General features: G+C 45.5%; 1 protein-coding gene across 4 annotated transcripts in view; it reads right to left on the bottom strand.

Moving 5' to 3' along the window:
* The window catches only part of zeb2b (zinc finger E-box binding homeobox 2b), a 78,001-nt gene extending 64,665 nt beyond the window's left edge, over positions 1-13,336 (bottom strand). For 2 of the 4 annotated variants that reach the window (XM_034205495.1, XM_034205496.1), the window contains exons 1-2: positions 12,878-13,336; positions 11,536-11,674 (exon numbers count right to left, since the gene is read on the bottom strand). In XM_034205495.1, the coding sequence (XP_034061386.1) occupies positions 11,536-11,608 (73 nt within the window). In that variant the 5' untranslated portion in view covers positions 11,609-11,674; positions 12,878-13,336. The remainder of the gene's footprint in view (positions 1-11,535; positions 11,675-12,877) is intronic. The other 2 variants (XM_034205497.1, XM_034205498.1) reach the window with 2 other exon arrangements.
* Positions 13,337-14,528: the final 1,192 nt, after the last annotated feature.

Below are 14,528 nucleotides of genomic sequence, written 5' to 3'. Positions count from 1 at the left end.
CAGTCAGAAGGGACGGAGAAGTGAATAAATAACACTCACCTCTCCCACTCAACCTTAATAAGAATATATAGCAGCTGGGAGGAGGGTGGGGGAGGCGTTTTGAGCTTGGTGACGTGGCGGCGACAGAACTGGAGCAGCGAGATTCACTAAAAGTTTCATCACAAAGTCCTTATCTGCTTCCCTCCGAGGGCCCGGCGAGGTTCGGAGAAAAAAGGAAAGAAACGGCACATCTGCGTCTGCTGTGACCTGTCTGTCTGCCAATTAGCATGTGTGTGAGTGTGTGTGTGTGCATCTAAAGTTTGATATATGTAGGCCCTGCGTGTGTGTGCCACGGTTTTTGTTTCTGCATGCGTGCAAATGTGTGATGTCTGACGATATGCAAATATGGATGCAAGTGTGTGTAGAGAAGTGTGTCTGTGTCCATATGCGTGTGTGTGTGTGTAGAAAGTGCACTTGCCTGGTCAACATGTGTGACTGTTTGCAAGTGTCAGCCATTTTCAGATCTGTGGTACATAAACGCTTATAATGTATTCACACAAATGTGCTGCAAACTCCAAAATAAAAGCAGTAGTAAAAGGTCCTTTTTTGTACTCAGCTGGTAATTAATATTCATGGCAAAAGAGACACTGTAGTTCCTTAAAAAATCCAAACTATAACTCACATCCTAATTTGATTCAGTCCACATGAAAAAAGCAAACAGTATCTTCTCCGGTTCAATTAGGGTTGATTTAAAACCGACTTATTAGCACTTAACCTCAAAACTTGACCTCACGATCACCATCTTGGATGTAGTTCAAGCTACTAGTGCTGCGACTCGCCTGCTTCCAGTCCCCCCCCCCACCCTCCCCCCCCCTTTCTCTCCTCCACTGTCAGGTTCTGGCCTGCCAATTTCCACTTGAAGCTTGACTGGGCCTGATTTGATGCAAACTACCTCGGGGGTGAGGAGGGGGGACTGAAACTGATGAACAGTTATGTCAAGTCGATTTCGCTCCGTTGGGAAAAGGTAACCTCTCCGGCGGAGGGGGGGGGGGGGGGGGGTATGAGGAGATAAAGGTAACACACCGAAAAAGAAAAAAGGCAAAAGGAGACGAGGTTGCTGGAGGAGGAAGGCGGGGCTTGTAATCGCACCAGGGGGCACCCACCCTGCTCCGCTTCACCTCACCTCCCTCTGCTTACCGCCACACGAAAAGAAAAAAAACGCTAACTGTCAGTGCGGGTGCTAATTGCAGATGTGCCAGTCTGCCATCATAATAAAATCAGAGGCAAGGCGGACATTAAGCATGGCTGGCTCATTTGTGCGACTGCTGAAAAGGTAGCATAAATGAATATTTCATTACCTTAATTACTAAGGAATACTCCTTTCCGCCAGTCGTGGAATGAGTGTTGCTGTAACTAATTATGAAAAGTAATAACATTAGGGATACTGTGATTGCCAGTTTAGAAGGCGGCGTCTGCTTGCTGTTGAGGTATACACCGTGTTGGGAAACATACGGCGAGGAGCGGAAGGAAGGAAGGAAGGAAGGAAGGAAGGAAAAGAGGGCTCGGTCTCGATCAAATCCGCACATCTGCAAAAAAAATGGGGCTGAATGGAGCGCTGATTATTTACCCAGGGATGCTTGTACGTGTTTGAAATTGCCGAGTGGAGGTTTTAACAGGTATAAATGGGCTAAAAGGTTGTGAAACTCGCTTGATGTGAATATGACAGCTTTTTTGGAAACACGGTGGAGCTCTTTAATACAAATATTTTCGATAACTACAAACAGAAATATGCTACCTGGACCAAGTGTATTTGAAGGAGGGCTAAGTACCTTCCAGAAGGCCAGACTACAATAAAGCTGCCTGATCATCCCTCAGAGCCTTTTATGTCAGGCTGTCCGTTATTCACCTCTGCAGCCCATGGGCACGTCCCATGCCTGGCTGTAATGTACGACCACTGATAAGGTCGTAAGGGGGGGTGTGAGAAAAAAGGCAGAGTACAAGGTCTGCTTTGATGGACATGCTAATTCCTATACCCCTAAGTAGTAAGAATAACAAAGTGGTGGAGAATTTATCTCAGGAATGCCGGAGCAAGACGGCCGGCCGATAAGGAAGTAGCTTCCCTTGGGTGTGGGAGAAGTAATTAGAGTGGGCTGACTGCTTAGATGACTGACTGAGCTGCTGGTGGGATGCATGGAAGTGGGGGGGGGGAATGGACTGGAGGAGACAAAGTTTCAAGACCGAGAAGAACTCTAGTTCATCACCTTTACATCTAATGAGAGGCTGGTCTTTAAACCATTCCCAATAGAAGTTCAAAATCCCAAATCCCTAAGAATATACCAAACATTTAAAGCCCAGGAATTTAAAAAAAAGAAAACTTAAGCCCACGGGTCGTAAAGCCTTAACCAATGACCAGGCTGTGACACATGGCCAACACTGAGCTCGAGTCTCCATAAATGACCCAATCTTGGTTGCCTCCCACAAGGTTTCTAGGTCAGAAAACACCCATCCATCCCTCGGCAGCCAGGATTTAGCTCCAGCAATCCAGCTGGAATACGAGCCGTAACCAAAATCAGTCATAACTTGGGTTTCAAAACTCATCCTGAAGCCAAAGAAAGGAGAGGCGTCGAAAGCAATGTACAGCCACAACCACGCAAACCTCAGTTTTATCACCTCATCATGACTTTTAAAAACAGATACTGATAATCACAAAGCGTCTATCCTGGAGATTCAGTGCCTCATCCAAACCAAAACCCGAATCCTGGCTCTTTGCCTTGTCACAGAAACCACGAAGAGCTCGGCCCTGTCAAACTGCAACCGCCAAGGATTCATTAACTGTCGTGATTAAACATCTTTGACCTCCTGCTTGATTGCCTCAAACCCAAACCCCCTGAATCCAGACCCTAACTTCAGTCCACAGATAACTCTGCCTCAGCCCCCGTTCGTCCTGCATGTCAGAAAGGCTGAGGACAGGCCTGTCGGTGTGATTATCCCCCCGCTACCTGAGGAGGTGTTTGTTTGACATTCGCGTTTGACAGCGACAGGACACGAGGCGTTCAGGGGAGGGGGCTCCCTCTCCAGTCAGAATCCATTAACACGTGAGTTCACCTCTCTGAGTTTTTAACAGGGTTGACTTCGCTACACATGTCCACTGACTGGATGACATTTAAAGGGGAAGATGTCCCCCCCCCCCCCTTCTTGTTTCAGTTCTCCTTGACTCACTCTTGCCAAAGGTTAAATGTATGTTTGAATAACAACGAGGGCCAGAGCGTAATTTCTGACCGTTTCCCCTTTTGGCTGCAACCTCCGGTTAAGAAGGTGCTTGATCAAGCCCCGAGATGAAAGCCGGGGAAGTGAGCGAGATTTGTGCAACCGCAAAATGACCTAATTTCGTCTTAATCTCGCTTGGCAATCGGCTGCAATTAAATTGAGATAACACATCTGAATTTAGTTCCACGCGAGACGGCGGGGAAACCGGAGCACAAAACGAAAGCAGACAAGTCCTCGTTAAAAAAAGGAAACGGTAACGAGAGGGGTGCACTTAGGTGGCGGGGAGAAGACGGACACCTTCTGAATAATGAACTACGGTAAGAAAGCGAGCCCTGATCAAATAGCATGTTCTATTATCCTGAATGAAAGGTAAGACGGTGAGCTGAAAATGGGTTCAGTCGTGTGTGGAGAGGGCCTAGATTTCCAGATGTCACCATGCCTTAATCTGGTGATCTGTTATTGATTGTTCCACGTGGCCATGACCTTGCCAGAAGAGCTCTTCCTACCCGACAATCAAACACACATCAAAGAGTGTGTGTTTCTCTAAATATGCGCGTGTGTGTGTGTGTGTGTGTGTGTGTGTGTGTGTGTGCAGATCAGCAGTGCCGACATCAGAGCAGAAAACTGGAGGCTGCTTTCAACACTTGTTTGCACAAAGGTGTCATCTTTGAAGCAGCTGCCGCAAAGAAACGGGAACAAAATGGGTAAAAATCATTTTAATGGGCAATTGAGGTGATTACTTTTTTTCTCCTTTCCCTCAGAAACGTCACGAAGCTGTGCCCTGCTTTACGCTTGACAGCAGTGATAAGTCTCACACACACACACTGAGCAGAAATGCATTCACACACAAGCAGGAACCAGCTGTGATGTGTTTGTTCTTTAGATTTAATCTATATCTGTTCTTTTGTTGCTCTATTAAGATACAATCATGTTCGCTAAAAGCACTTTCAAAAAAGATATGATTTGACAGGTTGTGATAACTATTACTGCGAGGAACGTCAAAGATAATGTACGATTTATACAGCGAAAAGGTGTCACACAAATAAAGTGCATGTGCACACTGAAAGAGACAATAAGGAAGGTGAACTTGGATGAAAGCTACATTTCATTTGGAGGAACAGATGCAATACAAACTCCTCTTGTGCCCAAACCAATGTAAGGAATAACGAAGGTGTTTTTAAAGTTGTTTTTTGCCCCCCTGCCAATTGATTATGAATTCCCAACATGAGTTTACACCTGCTCAGCAACCTGTCGTCTGTCGCGCCCAGACTCCCTCGCAAATGGGAAAAAGTCGACACTCGGAGAAAATCACATGCGAGGCGCGGCGCAACAACTGAATAAGTGCAAACAGCAGGACGAGACGGAACGGATGGGCCAAATAAAGACTTTGCATTTTCACTTGAGAAAGACTCAAATGAGGCATGATATTTCAAAATGCCTTTTTCCCTTCCACGCAATGCATAAAACATGCCGGCTTAGGGTAAAGAGTGTACACACGTAAATGAAAAGTCCAAATGCATGCAATTATTTGCCGGACCAGTGAAGTTTCAATTTCTGTGTTTGCTTTTTGTCAAAACCACAAGGAGTGAAAGGAAGAAAACAAGGGGGAGGGGGGGGGGGGGGGGGGAGCGAAAACAAGCAAGAAGGCATGAAATAAAGTCAGGGAAGCAGGAGAAAGACATCTGACTGCACTGCAACTTTACTCAGACTAGCAGAACAGTACAGTGTTGATACGACCTGTCAAATCCTGAGGAAAACAAGGGATGGAGGGAGGGGGGGTCAGAGCCTGACAGAAACACCTTTAAGTCTGTCACCTTTGCTCCATCACTCTCCATCTCTGCTGCTTTCACACGGTGTCCGAGCGGACTTCTGACAATCGCTGTGTCACCGAGACAGAGTATTTTCAACAGGGACAATAATCCAGCTCACTGCTTTTAATATCTGGAGGAGCAGAGGCCTCGCTATTCGTTTCTATTGGACGCGAGCGAGACCTGATTTTTCAGAGGCAATTCCTTCTGGGGACGAACACAAGTTCAGCAACAGTTCAGCTGTGAAAACTGTGACTTAATCTCATGCAAAACTGCCTCTTTTTGTATGATGCATGGAGGAACAAAATGCAAAAGATTAAGGTCAAACGCATGCAGGGAATGCCACGTTGTCACCACATTGTTTTGGACCAAGCATGGTTATTGCCGTTTAAACATAAAGGGAAGTAACAGGGCAGAGTTGGCTCACTATTGGCTGATTCATGCCTGGGTGTTAGTCAGGCAGCGGATCCCAGCCACCGCTCTCGCTTTCACCGTTCTTGGCAGTGGGAGCTGCTCTGTCTCTGTGTGTGTGTGTGTGTGTGTGTGTGTGTGTGTGTGTGTGTGTGTGTGTGTGTGTGTGTGTGTGTGTGTGTGTGTGTGTTGTGTGTGTGTGTGTGTGTGTGCATGTGTGTGTGTGTGTGTGTGTGTGTGTGTGTGTGTGTGTGTGTGTGTGCATCACCCCAAATACGCTGTAACCTCTGCAGCTCTGCTTTTTCCAAACCAATAAGTCCCATCACGAAAAACAAGAGGAATTCTGAGTTACCCAATGCACATTTTTTAAAAGGATGGATGTCCACAAAGGAGCAAAGAGTTATCCTAACCCCCCTCCAAAGCACGGGTTAATATCATGGCTGCCTGGTAAGGCATTATCCAGAACCTCTCGGAACAAAAGGCCCCTTTTGCAAACAGACTCCTACTTTTCCCCCAGTGTCCAAAGGTGTTTGCTGAAGTAAATCTGCCTAAATCCTGCGCAGCTTGGCCAGGAGGAGGAGGGAGGGAAGGTGTACCGATAATCCTTCTTCTTAACCAACAAGAAAGAAAACTTCTGGGCGAGGAAAAGAAAGAGCATAAAGAAAACTGGAATCCATATCACATGATGCCATTTAAAGAGCGGAGGTACCCCCCCCCCCCCCTCCCTTCCCTTCCCTTCAGTCTCCCCATCTTTGCTTAAGATTTGCATACATCCAGCCTGGGAATCGGGTGATAAAGATATCCTGCTAATCATTATGATAAAGCATTGTGTGTGTTTACATAAGGGGATGTATTGTGTCCTCGTTCCATAGGCTTTTCAAAAAAGGATGGCATTGTATTTAAAAAGAATGAGAACACACTTTCCGACCACAGAAAAATAAAAAAGAGCCTCGCAAAAGTGTGCTGGCAAATTCAGTATTTCGAAGGAAGTTTTGTTGGAAAGCACAGACAAACAGAGGGGGGGGGGGGGGGGGGGAGACACCTGCTCTTATCGTCTCTTAAAGCACAATCCAATCGGTCGCAGCCAGAATTTTTGCCCCTTTTTCTTCTTCTTCTTAAGTGTGAGTGGCCACGAATAGTGTGGGTATGCCATCTCGTAACACTATCTGTCTGTCAGGGGGGGCCGGGGTCCCTGCTAGAGTAGGGAGGCTATAAAAGGCTTGTAACCAGGGGACGACCAACAAACAACCACAAACACCCTAGTTATTTCTCTCCAACACACACCCACCCTTTTCTGCCTCTCTTCCCTATTTTCCCCTTCCTCTTCTTTTTTTCCCTTCTCTTGCTCTTCTTTTTTTCTTCTTCGCCCCCCCTTTTCATCTCAGGCCCTTTTTCTGATGCTGAATGCAAATGTGTAGCCCTGCTGCTGGCGGCGAAAGGGGCTGAATTGTGATTAAGAGGGAGAAGAAGAAGAAGAAGAGGAGCTCCTTTCTTTGTTCTCCCCCCGGGGGATGTTTACCAGGAGAGACACGGCGGATCAGATATGAAAGGCATTCAGGTCAGCATTGATGTGAGCGAAAGTGAAATCGTACCTAAGGCATTCCAAAGACCCGCGGTGTCAGGGGTCCGGGCTCGCGGTGCCTCTGCAAGTGTGTGTTCTCTGGCCGGCAGGCGGAAAAAAACATCTTCACACAAGCAGGGCGGTCGAGGAATAATACGAAAAAAAAGGAATAATAAAAATGTGTCAAAAATGTTTTTTTGGCTATTTTCTTGGGAAGGTGGATGAAAGTTTTCTGTCCAGTGTCCAGGATGGAGTTGAGATGATCATTAGTTTTTTTGTGTGTGTGTGTGTGTGTGTGTGGGTTGGGGGGGGGGGGTTGTACAGCCACAAGCCATGCTATTTGCTTTTATCTGCCTTATCAAAGCGTGAATAAAACGGTGCATGTGTGTTGTGTGTGTGTGTGTGTGTGTGTGTGTGTGTGTGTGTGTGTGTGTGTGTGTGTGTGTGTGGTGTGTGTGTGTGTGTGTGTGTGGAGATGTTGCTGAGCTACATTCCTGATTTAATTCCTTGTGGAAAGCACATATTAGAGGATTTGTTGAATAACATATCAGCTTGAAAGCCGGAGATATTACACTGCGACGACTGTATCTCCGTCTCTCTGCGACACGCTCGATAAAATAAAATAAAATCACGTGAATTACAATAACTGTAAATACTGCGGGATCCTTTAGACACACCGATCCTGGGAACAATCCTCTCAGAAATGACCCAAAGGGAACATCTTTTTGCTCCTATAGACCAAACGCTAGGCTCCAAATCACAATGATCTCGTAAGGGAAGTCCATTCATTTTGATGTGCTCGGCTATATTCACTTGACTCACACACTTTGAGCAGATGGATATATTTAGCTCGTGACGACTGCAGCCGAGGGAGAGGGAAGAGAAGGAAAAAAAAATCAAGTGATGCAAAAAAGCTACCGTACGCTCGGTAAAATAACAAGGCCTCACGCAGCACGCCAAAGTGCAATGTGTAGTTGTGACAGGACAAATATGCCTCCTTATTAGCCTGCATTGAGGGAAACCTGCTAGCCGTTTTACATGGGGTAATTGGAATACGTCTATTTTGATTCCACCACCAGGTTATAAAAATACTTCATCCTTGTCTATCTGCGCCCCCCCCCTACTGCCGGCCCCCTGTAATATCTCACAGTAATTATTTCACTTGCTTAAACAAAATAATCCCTTATTTCCCTCAACATGAATGCACCGCAGAGCACTTTTCCCAGCTTCTTCCCACAGAAAAAAAAAGCCATCAGGAGTGCAAGGTGGTCTGCCACACAATTGCCAACCCGTATGGGAATGGCAGCAGTGAATGGCGCGGTGCACAACCCCCCCGCCACTATTGACGGTATAAACATGTAAATGAAACACATTACCACTGACAATCAATTGTCCGCGAGCGCCCCGCGAAACCTCCCCTCTTTTTTTTCTCCTTTCTTTTAACCCCCCTTAACTCAGTGACGATGGCAAAACGCTGCCCCTACCTTGAGGAGGGAAAATCTGGGATAAGAAGGAGGAGGGAGGGAGGAAGGGGGGGGTGAGAGAAAAAGAAGAGGAAGAAAGGGAGCACCTTGTGTTACCACCCCCCCCCACTTTTCTATTCTCTACTGCGGGAGCTGCAAATATAACTTTAAAAAGACAGAGGAATAATAGAGATGGACAAATTGTTTAGACTGGCAGAAATCTGGCATTGTCTGAGAGTGAAAGCAAGGCTACCCCCCCTCCCACACACACACACACAAACACACACACACACACCACACACACACACACACACACACACACACACACACACACACACACACACACACCACACACACACACACACACACACACACACACACACACACACACACACACACACACCACACACACACACACACACACACACACACACACACACACACACACACACACACACACACTTTCCCCCTATTTTTATCCACCTTAAGCATGAATCTGTGATAGCCACATGATATCAAACTCCAGAGAGATGCAGAGACAGAGAGGTGGAGATCGGCCTCTGCTTCAGATTATGTAATCAGCGCATTTCCGAGGGAATGTCCCGGCTATGAAATGTCATCTGGGGTGAAAACTAATTCTGCAGAATGAAGGAAAACACTCGAACACACAAAGAGGGAAACATCTGTATTTCCTCCTTTTGCTCAGACACCACAGTTTGACGCAAAGAGACTGAAATCAACAACAATTACCATTACAAAGCAGATTTCATTTTGCTGTTTTTGATGCATGTGCTGGTTGAGTAATAGGAAAATAAGGACAGGTGTGCAAGTGCTTCTCTGCTGGGCGCCCACAGCTGGATGTGACAAGCAACACCTGGCGAGGGCCAAACTCTCAAACACTTCACGCTGCCGAGATCAAGTTTCACACCGGGAGAGGGGAAGGCTTTTCAGCGCGCTTTAACAGTGGGGGAACAAGGATGAAATCTCAGGTTTTGTCGCTTTTTAAATACTGCCATTTCCGAGTGTGTGAGCATGGGAGACAGAGGTTTGGTTGAGGGGGGGGGGGGTAAGTCATGAAGTGTGTTTAAATACCACATGACAGGCTGGGCAGTGAGTGAGTGGAGCTACTGTAGCACCTCCACCCCTGAAGGCCAACAGTCATCTGGATGAGAATGTCATTGGTTAGACAACTTAGTGAGCAAACGCCTCATTAATACTAATTGGCACAAACGCTGCTTCCATTTTGAAAAATAATCCAAACAATTCCAGAAAAAATGACATCGAGCCACGCAGAGAAATCTTCTCAGGCAAATTATAATTTACGAAATCTATTCTAGAGAAATGAGAGATTTAACATTTGTGTGTATTTGTTGGGAAGAGGGAGGTTGGGTGCGTCCGCCCTCCATCTGGTAAAATAAATAGAGAAAAGTGTGTGTGTACGCGCTGCCATTTTTTGGTGCATCGGAGGCGGTTTTTTGTCAGTAAAAATGCCGGAGGAATGAGTGTGTTCTGCCGGCCGTCACACACACACTCGCCCTGCCATCCCTGCACAGGAAGAGGACAGAGAGACAGGCAGAGAGACAGGGGGAGAGTGGCCAAGCCTCAATAAGCCTCTGCATTCCCAGGGGGGAGGATTGGGGGTGAGGGAGAGGAGGGGGAAGAGGAGGAGGGCTGGGGGGGGGGGGGGGGGGGTCATCAGACAGAGATAGTTGTTATGGTAGAAAAAGGGGATTTTAAAACTCAAATTAAATATATTTCTTTAAATGTCATTTATCCTGGATGCATTTTTATACGAGATATTCTTTACACAGCTTGCCTTCTGTTTTCAGCTTTAAGGGTGTGAAAATTATATTTGCTTTGCTAATATTATTTTATCAAATGCTGCATTCGGTACAAAAGCCAAGGCAGTTTTTCTCCCTCTCACTCCCCCCTTTATAAACAGGTGGCCAGAGCTAAACAGGCTGTCATATCTCTAAACGTGTGTTATTATTCTATTTTCTCTTTTTGAAAGCATGAATACCGCAGATGTACATATATATTGGAAATCTCCAGTTCCACTGTTATGCTCTGTGCTATTTAGTGTGGAACAAAATGCTTGTCTGCTATTGATTGTTTGAAATCAATAAATGAAATCTGATCTAGATAAATAACCTGTGGGGGCAGAGATTAAAAAACTGTTGTGAAGAAAGCAAATAAAAAGCCCTGAATCACAGCACACACTGCTTTGGCTATGTTTGGAGCATATATAGAATAATCAGGAATAACGGGGCCAGGAAATGTCACAGCAGATTTGCCTCTTGTGGGAAAGTGTGCAGTCAAATGGAGAAAGAAAAACCTAATATATCCACCTCCAGCGTCCAGTCTAGACCCAATTAATGTCCAGCATTTATCGGACATGTCAGCCAATTTATATATGATACTTCCACTACAATACACCAAGAGACAAAGGTGGACAAATAGCCAGAAAAACTGAAGCAACAACACAATCTCCTATTCATTATTCCAGCAGTCAGCGTGTCCCGAAAACAGCGACAATGTGGGGGTAAATCACTTTAAAATGTTTCTTATAGAGGTGACGTAAAGGCCCATTTAAAGAGGGAAAACATCACGGCTAACGCACGCCAGCAGGCGGATTAAAGCAACATCAAAACTCAAGTCGCAAGATTGGACTTTTACACCGAGCAGCAAGAGCCTGCTGCAGCCAGCGATGTGACCGTTACAGTCCCCCCATGGCGGGCTCAGTCCCGGCGACAAACCCCGCTCCAACTTTCAAACATCCACCAAGTTTCCAACTAACATCCTCGCGCACATCACAAAATAACCCCATGAAATATAAAACCGCTATTTTTTTAAGATTCCAAAGGCTCGTGTGGGAGACATTTACGCACAGTTTCTCCCCGGATAACGGTCCCTTTATCCCTGCGTAAAGGCAGAAATGCGCACCAGCCGCGGAGCCTCACACACCCCCGAACCGCAGTGGAAAGCTTCAAACCAGGCGTACATCCAAAGATATCCCACCCAATGCTTGCCCCCGTGATTTTCTTACCGTTTTTCCGTCTCGGGTTGGCTTGTTTTCGCCTCTTACACCTGGGGCCATCCGCCATGATCTCTTGCTTCATTGATAAGTGTGTGTGGGATCAGATGGCAGCTCGCATGGACTCGATTCCTTGATTTCAGCTTGGTATCTGACGGGAAACACACACACACACAGCAACACCAACAACGTGGGTATTAGCGAGGAGATCCACTTGCTCCGGACGCGCGACAAGAAACAGCGAATGGAACTTGGATGGAGGGACAGATTGTAAAAAAAAAAAAAAGAGAGGAAAAAAGAGCCGTGGGTGAAAGTATGAGCAGGAGCGGCGAGGGCATCCGTGTCCATCTAATTCTGATTTCAGCTGATCGGCTCTCAGCTTAGTGGCATTAACAGCGAAGCAAACAGCAGGAACACAATTGTAATTTCTCTTATTAGATAAAACCACAATTCATATCGCCTCAGAAGCGAGTCCATACATTGTTTTAGCTTTCAGAAAAGTTTCTTAACCCGGTTTGTATTTTTCTCCACTTTTACGAAAATAAATATTTTGTATTAAAAGTGACAAGATTTGTTCACATTTACGCATTTAGCCCTAGTTTGACACAAAACGCAAAGCTGGTTAAGAAATCACATATTGTCATATTTTAGGGTCAAATCCAGAAACTTACGTTAAACACGGCAAAAAGCGAGCCTGAGCCCCAGCTTGGAATCACTGTGAGGTCTGATTGAAAGTCATGTAACTTCAATAAACACTTGGTTTCGCCTGAGAAAATTGCACCTCGAGCTTTAATAAACTCAATCCAAAGCCTCTTGTCAACAGTTAATAAATAACAGATGGGAAATAATTGTTAAAATGTGCCAAATGACTCCGGACTATAAGGAGATTATTTAAGGGACACATTGCGCATAAACAAAAGCGATAAGAGTCAAATCACTGTGTGGGATGTTCGGATCACCTGCTATTTTATCAGCAAATACCGTTATTAGGGTAAGTGCATGTCGACAAGAGCTTTTGTAAGTTGTAGCTACTTGTACGCTTAGAATAAAATAAAATAAGATGAAGACTAAAGGAGGAAATGGGATGCATATCGCCTTTTTCCTCCCATGATAAGCGATGTTGTGCAGCCCAACAAAAAGCTCATTTTCCCGGCTTTTAGGAACCTCCACGCGCCGCTACATCACGGAGGTAAAAAAAGGAAAAACATGTCGAAACACACGCACCTATTTCCACCTGTGCAGGTGAGGCGAAGTTGAGCTCCAACTCTGTCGCGCGAAAATGGAAGTGTATCGTCCAACATTTATCCGGGGGAAAAAAATGGTATAAATACAAAAAAATGGAAAAGACACATACCTGATGTTAAGGGGGGTCCAAAGAGGTGCCTTGTGGATAGGAGTCGCGAGGAGGGATGATAGCGCGTCGGTGAGCGGATCCTTTTCCACCGGTGATAATAAAGCCTTAGAAATAAAGCCTTAGAAATAGTTGGGAGGAGGGAGGGACCGCTATTCCTGCTAGGGCAGGTTTACAACTGATGTCTTACACCCACTCCAGGAAACAAACCTGGGTAGGGACTGACGTGTTACGCCTCTTCTAATGACATTTTTTTTCTTTCCACCTCCTTTTCTTTGCCGTGTAACACAGAGGAGAAGCCCCCTGAAACGCACGCCACCTATCTTCACGGGAGGGGATAATTGAGGAGAGCCAAACGTGAGCATCTTCTGGGTTGAAGTTTTTTTTTTTTCTTTCCTCACTCTCTCCCCCCTCTTTTCTTTCCCTCACTCTCCTCTCTCTCTTCTCCATCTCTTCTCTTTTTTTGAGTGAAACCAACTATGTCGGGCTTCGGCGCAGAGACAAGAACAGGCGACACTGTTTTTCCCCTTTCTTCCTCAATCTGTGTGTGTGTGTGTGTTAGTGTACAAGGGGGGGAAGAAACTTGGAGCGCGTCCACGCCGTCCGCAATCATGTAAGGATTTTTTTTTTTGTATTTCTATTTCCACTCGGTTTAATTTGCAGAAATAGCAGGCTTGATACGGCAGGATGCAGGAGTTGGGGAGGCGATGCCACATATTCTTCATTATTGTAATTGGCTGCGACTGCAAAAGGTTTGGGGATGTTCGGTTCATTTTATCTACGCTGTAAAAAATATCCGTCTGTCAGTTAGTGTTGTTTAAAATCAGAAAAGTGATGGTATAGCTCCACTTCTTTCCAATACGAACAGACGCTGTCTTGTATTGCGCGTACATGTCAGGAGTTCAGATTAATTTGATTATAATTCCTCTTGGAAATTATTGGAGAAAATATGTTGAGTTTTCTCAGTGCATTTGCAGAATGTGTGATTTGTGATTAGGGAAAAATTAAGATTGCTTGGATGAAAAAACTTTAGATTTACTTTTTTTTTTGCAGGGTTACGTTGATTGTTGATTGATGTACCTGCAGTCGCGCAGCAGGTACGTCACTGCCTGAGCGTGTGATCGCATGTTTACACAACTAATTATTTTCATTGTTGATTCATTTTATTTCCATGTTCTTGTTGACAGACAAAGTGAATACAGAATAAGTGTGCGATATTATGGAGCTATGCATGTGACCCAGCCAGTGACATAAATTAGTGGCAGGAAGCAGTCTGATGATACTAAAGGAGCAGGGATAATGCCAATAAAGTAGAATACAGTGACGTGGAAGTTCCTGCAGGAATATTACAGCACTATCATAGGAGTATTCCAGGATTATTAGGGGGGATTTATTCCTTCGGGACGCCACTTAACAGGATGCATCTTCGCATTTATTAAGGAAGTCAACCATCTCGAGCCATGTCTGACTGAGAGAGGGAGAGAGGGGGAGGAGAGGAGAGAAGAGGAGATCAGAGAGATGAGAGAGAAGAGGAGAGGGAGAGAGGAGAGAGAGAGAGAGAGGAGAGAGGAGAGAGAGAGAGAGAGAGAGAGAGAGAGGAGAGAGAGACTCCACCTTTGCAGCGCAGTGATTGGTTATGTAAATAACGCATTAT

The sequence above is a fragment of the Gymnodraco acuticeps genome, unplaced genomic scaffold (genome assembly GCF_902827175.1).
Source record: "Gymnodraco acuticeps unplaced genomic scaffold, fGymAcu1.1, whole genome shotgun sequence".
In the NCBI taxonomy this organism is placed as follows: Eukaryota; Metazoa; Chordata; class Actinopteri; order Perciformes; family Bathydraconidae; genus Gymnodraco; species Gymnodraco acuticeps.
This window is presented reverse-complemented; position numbering and strand designations above follow the sequence as displayed.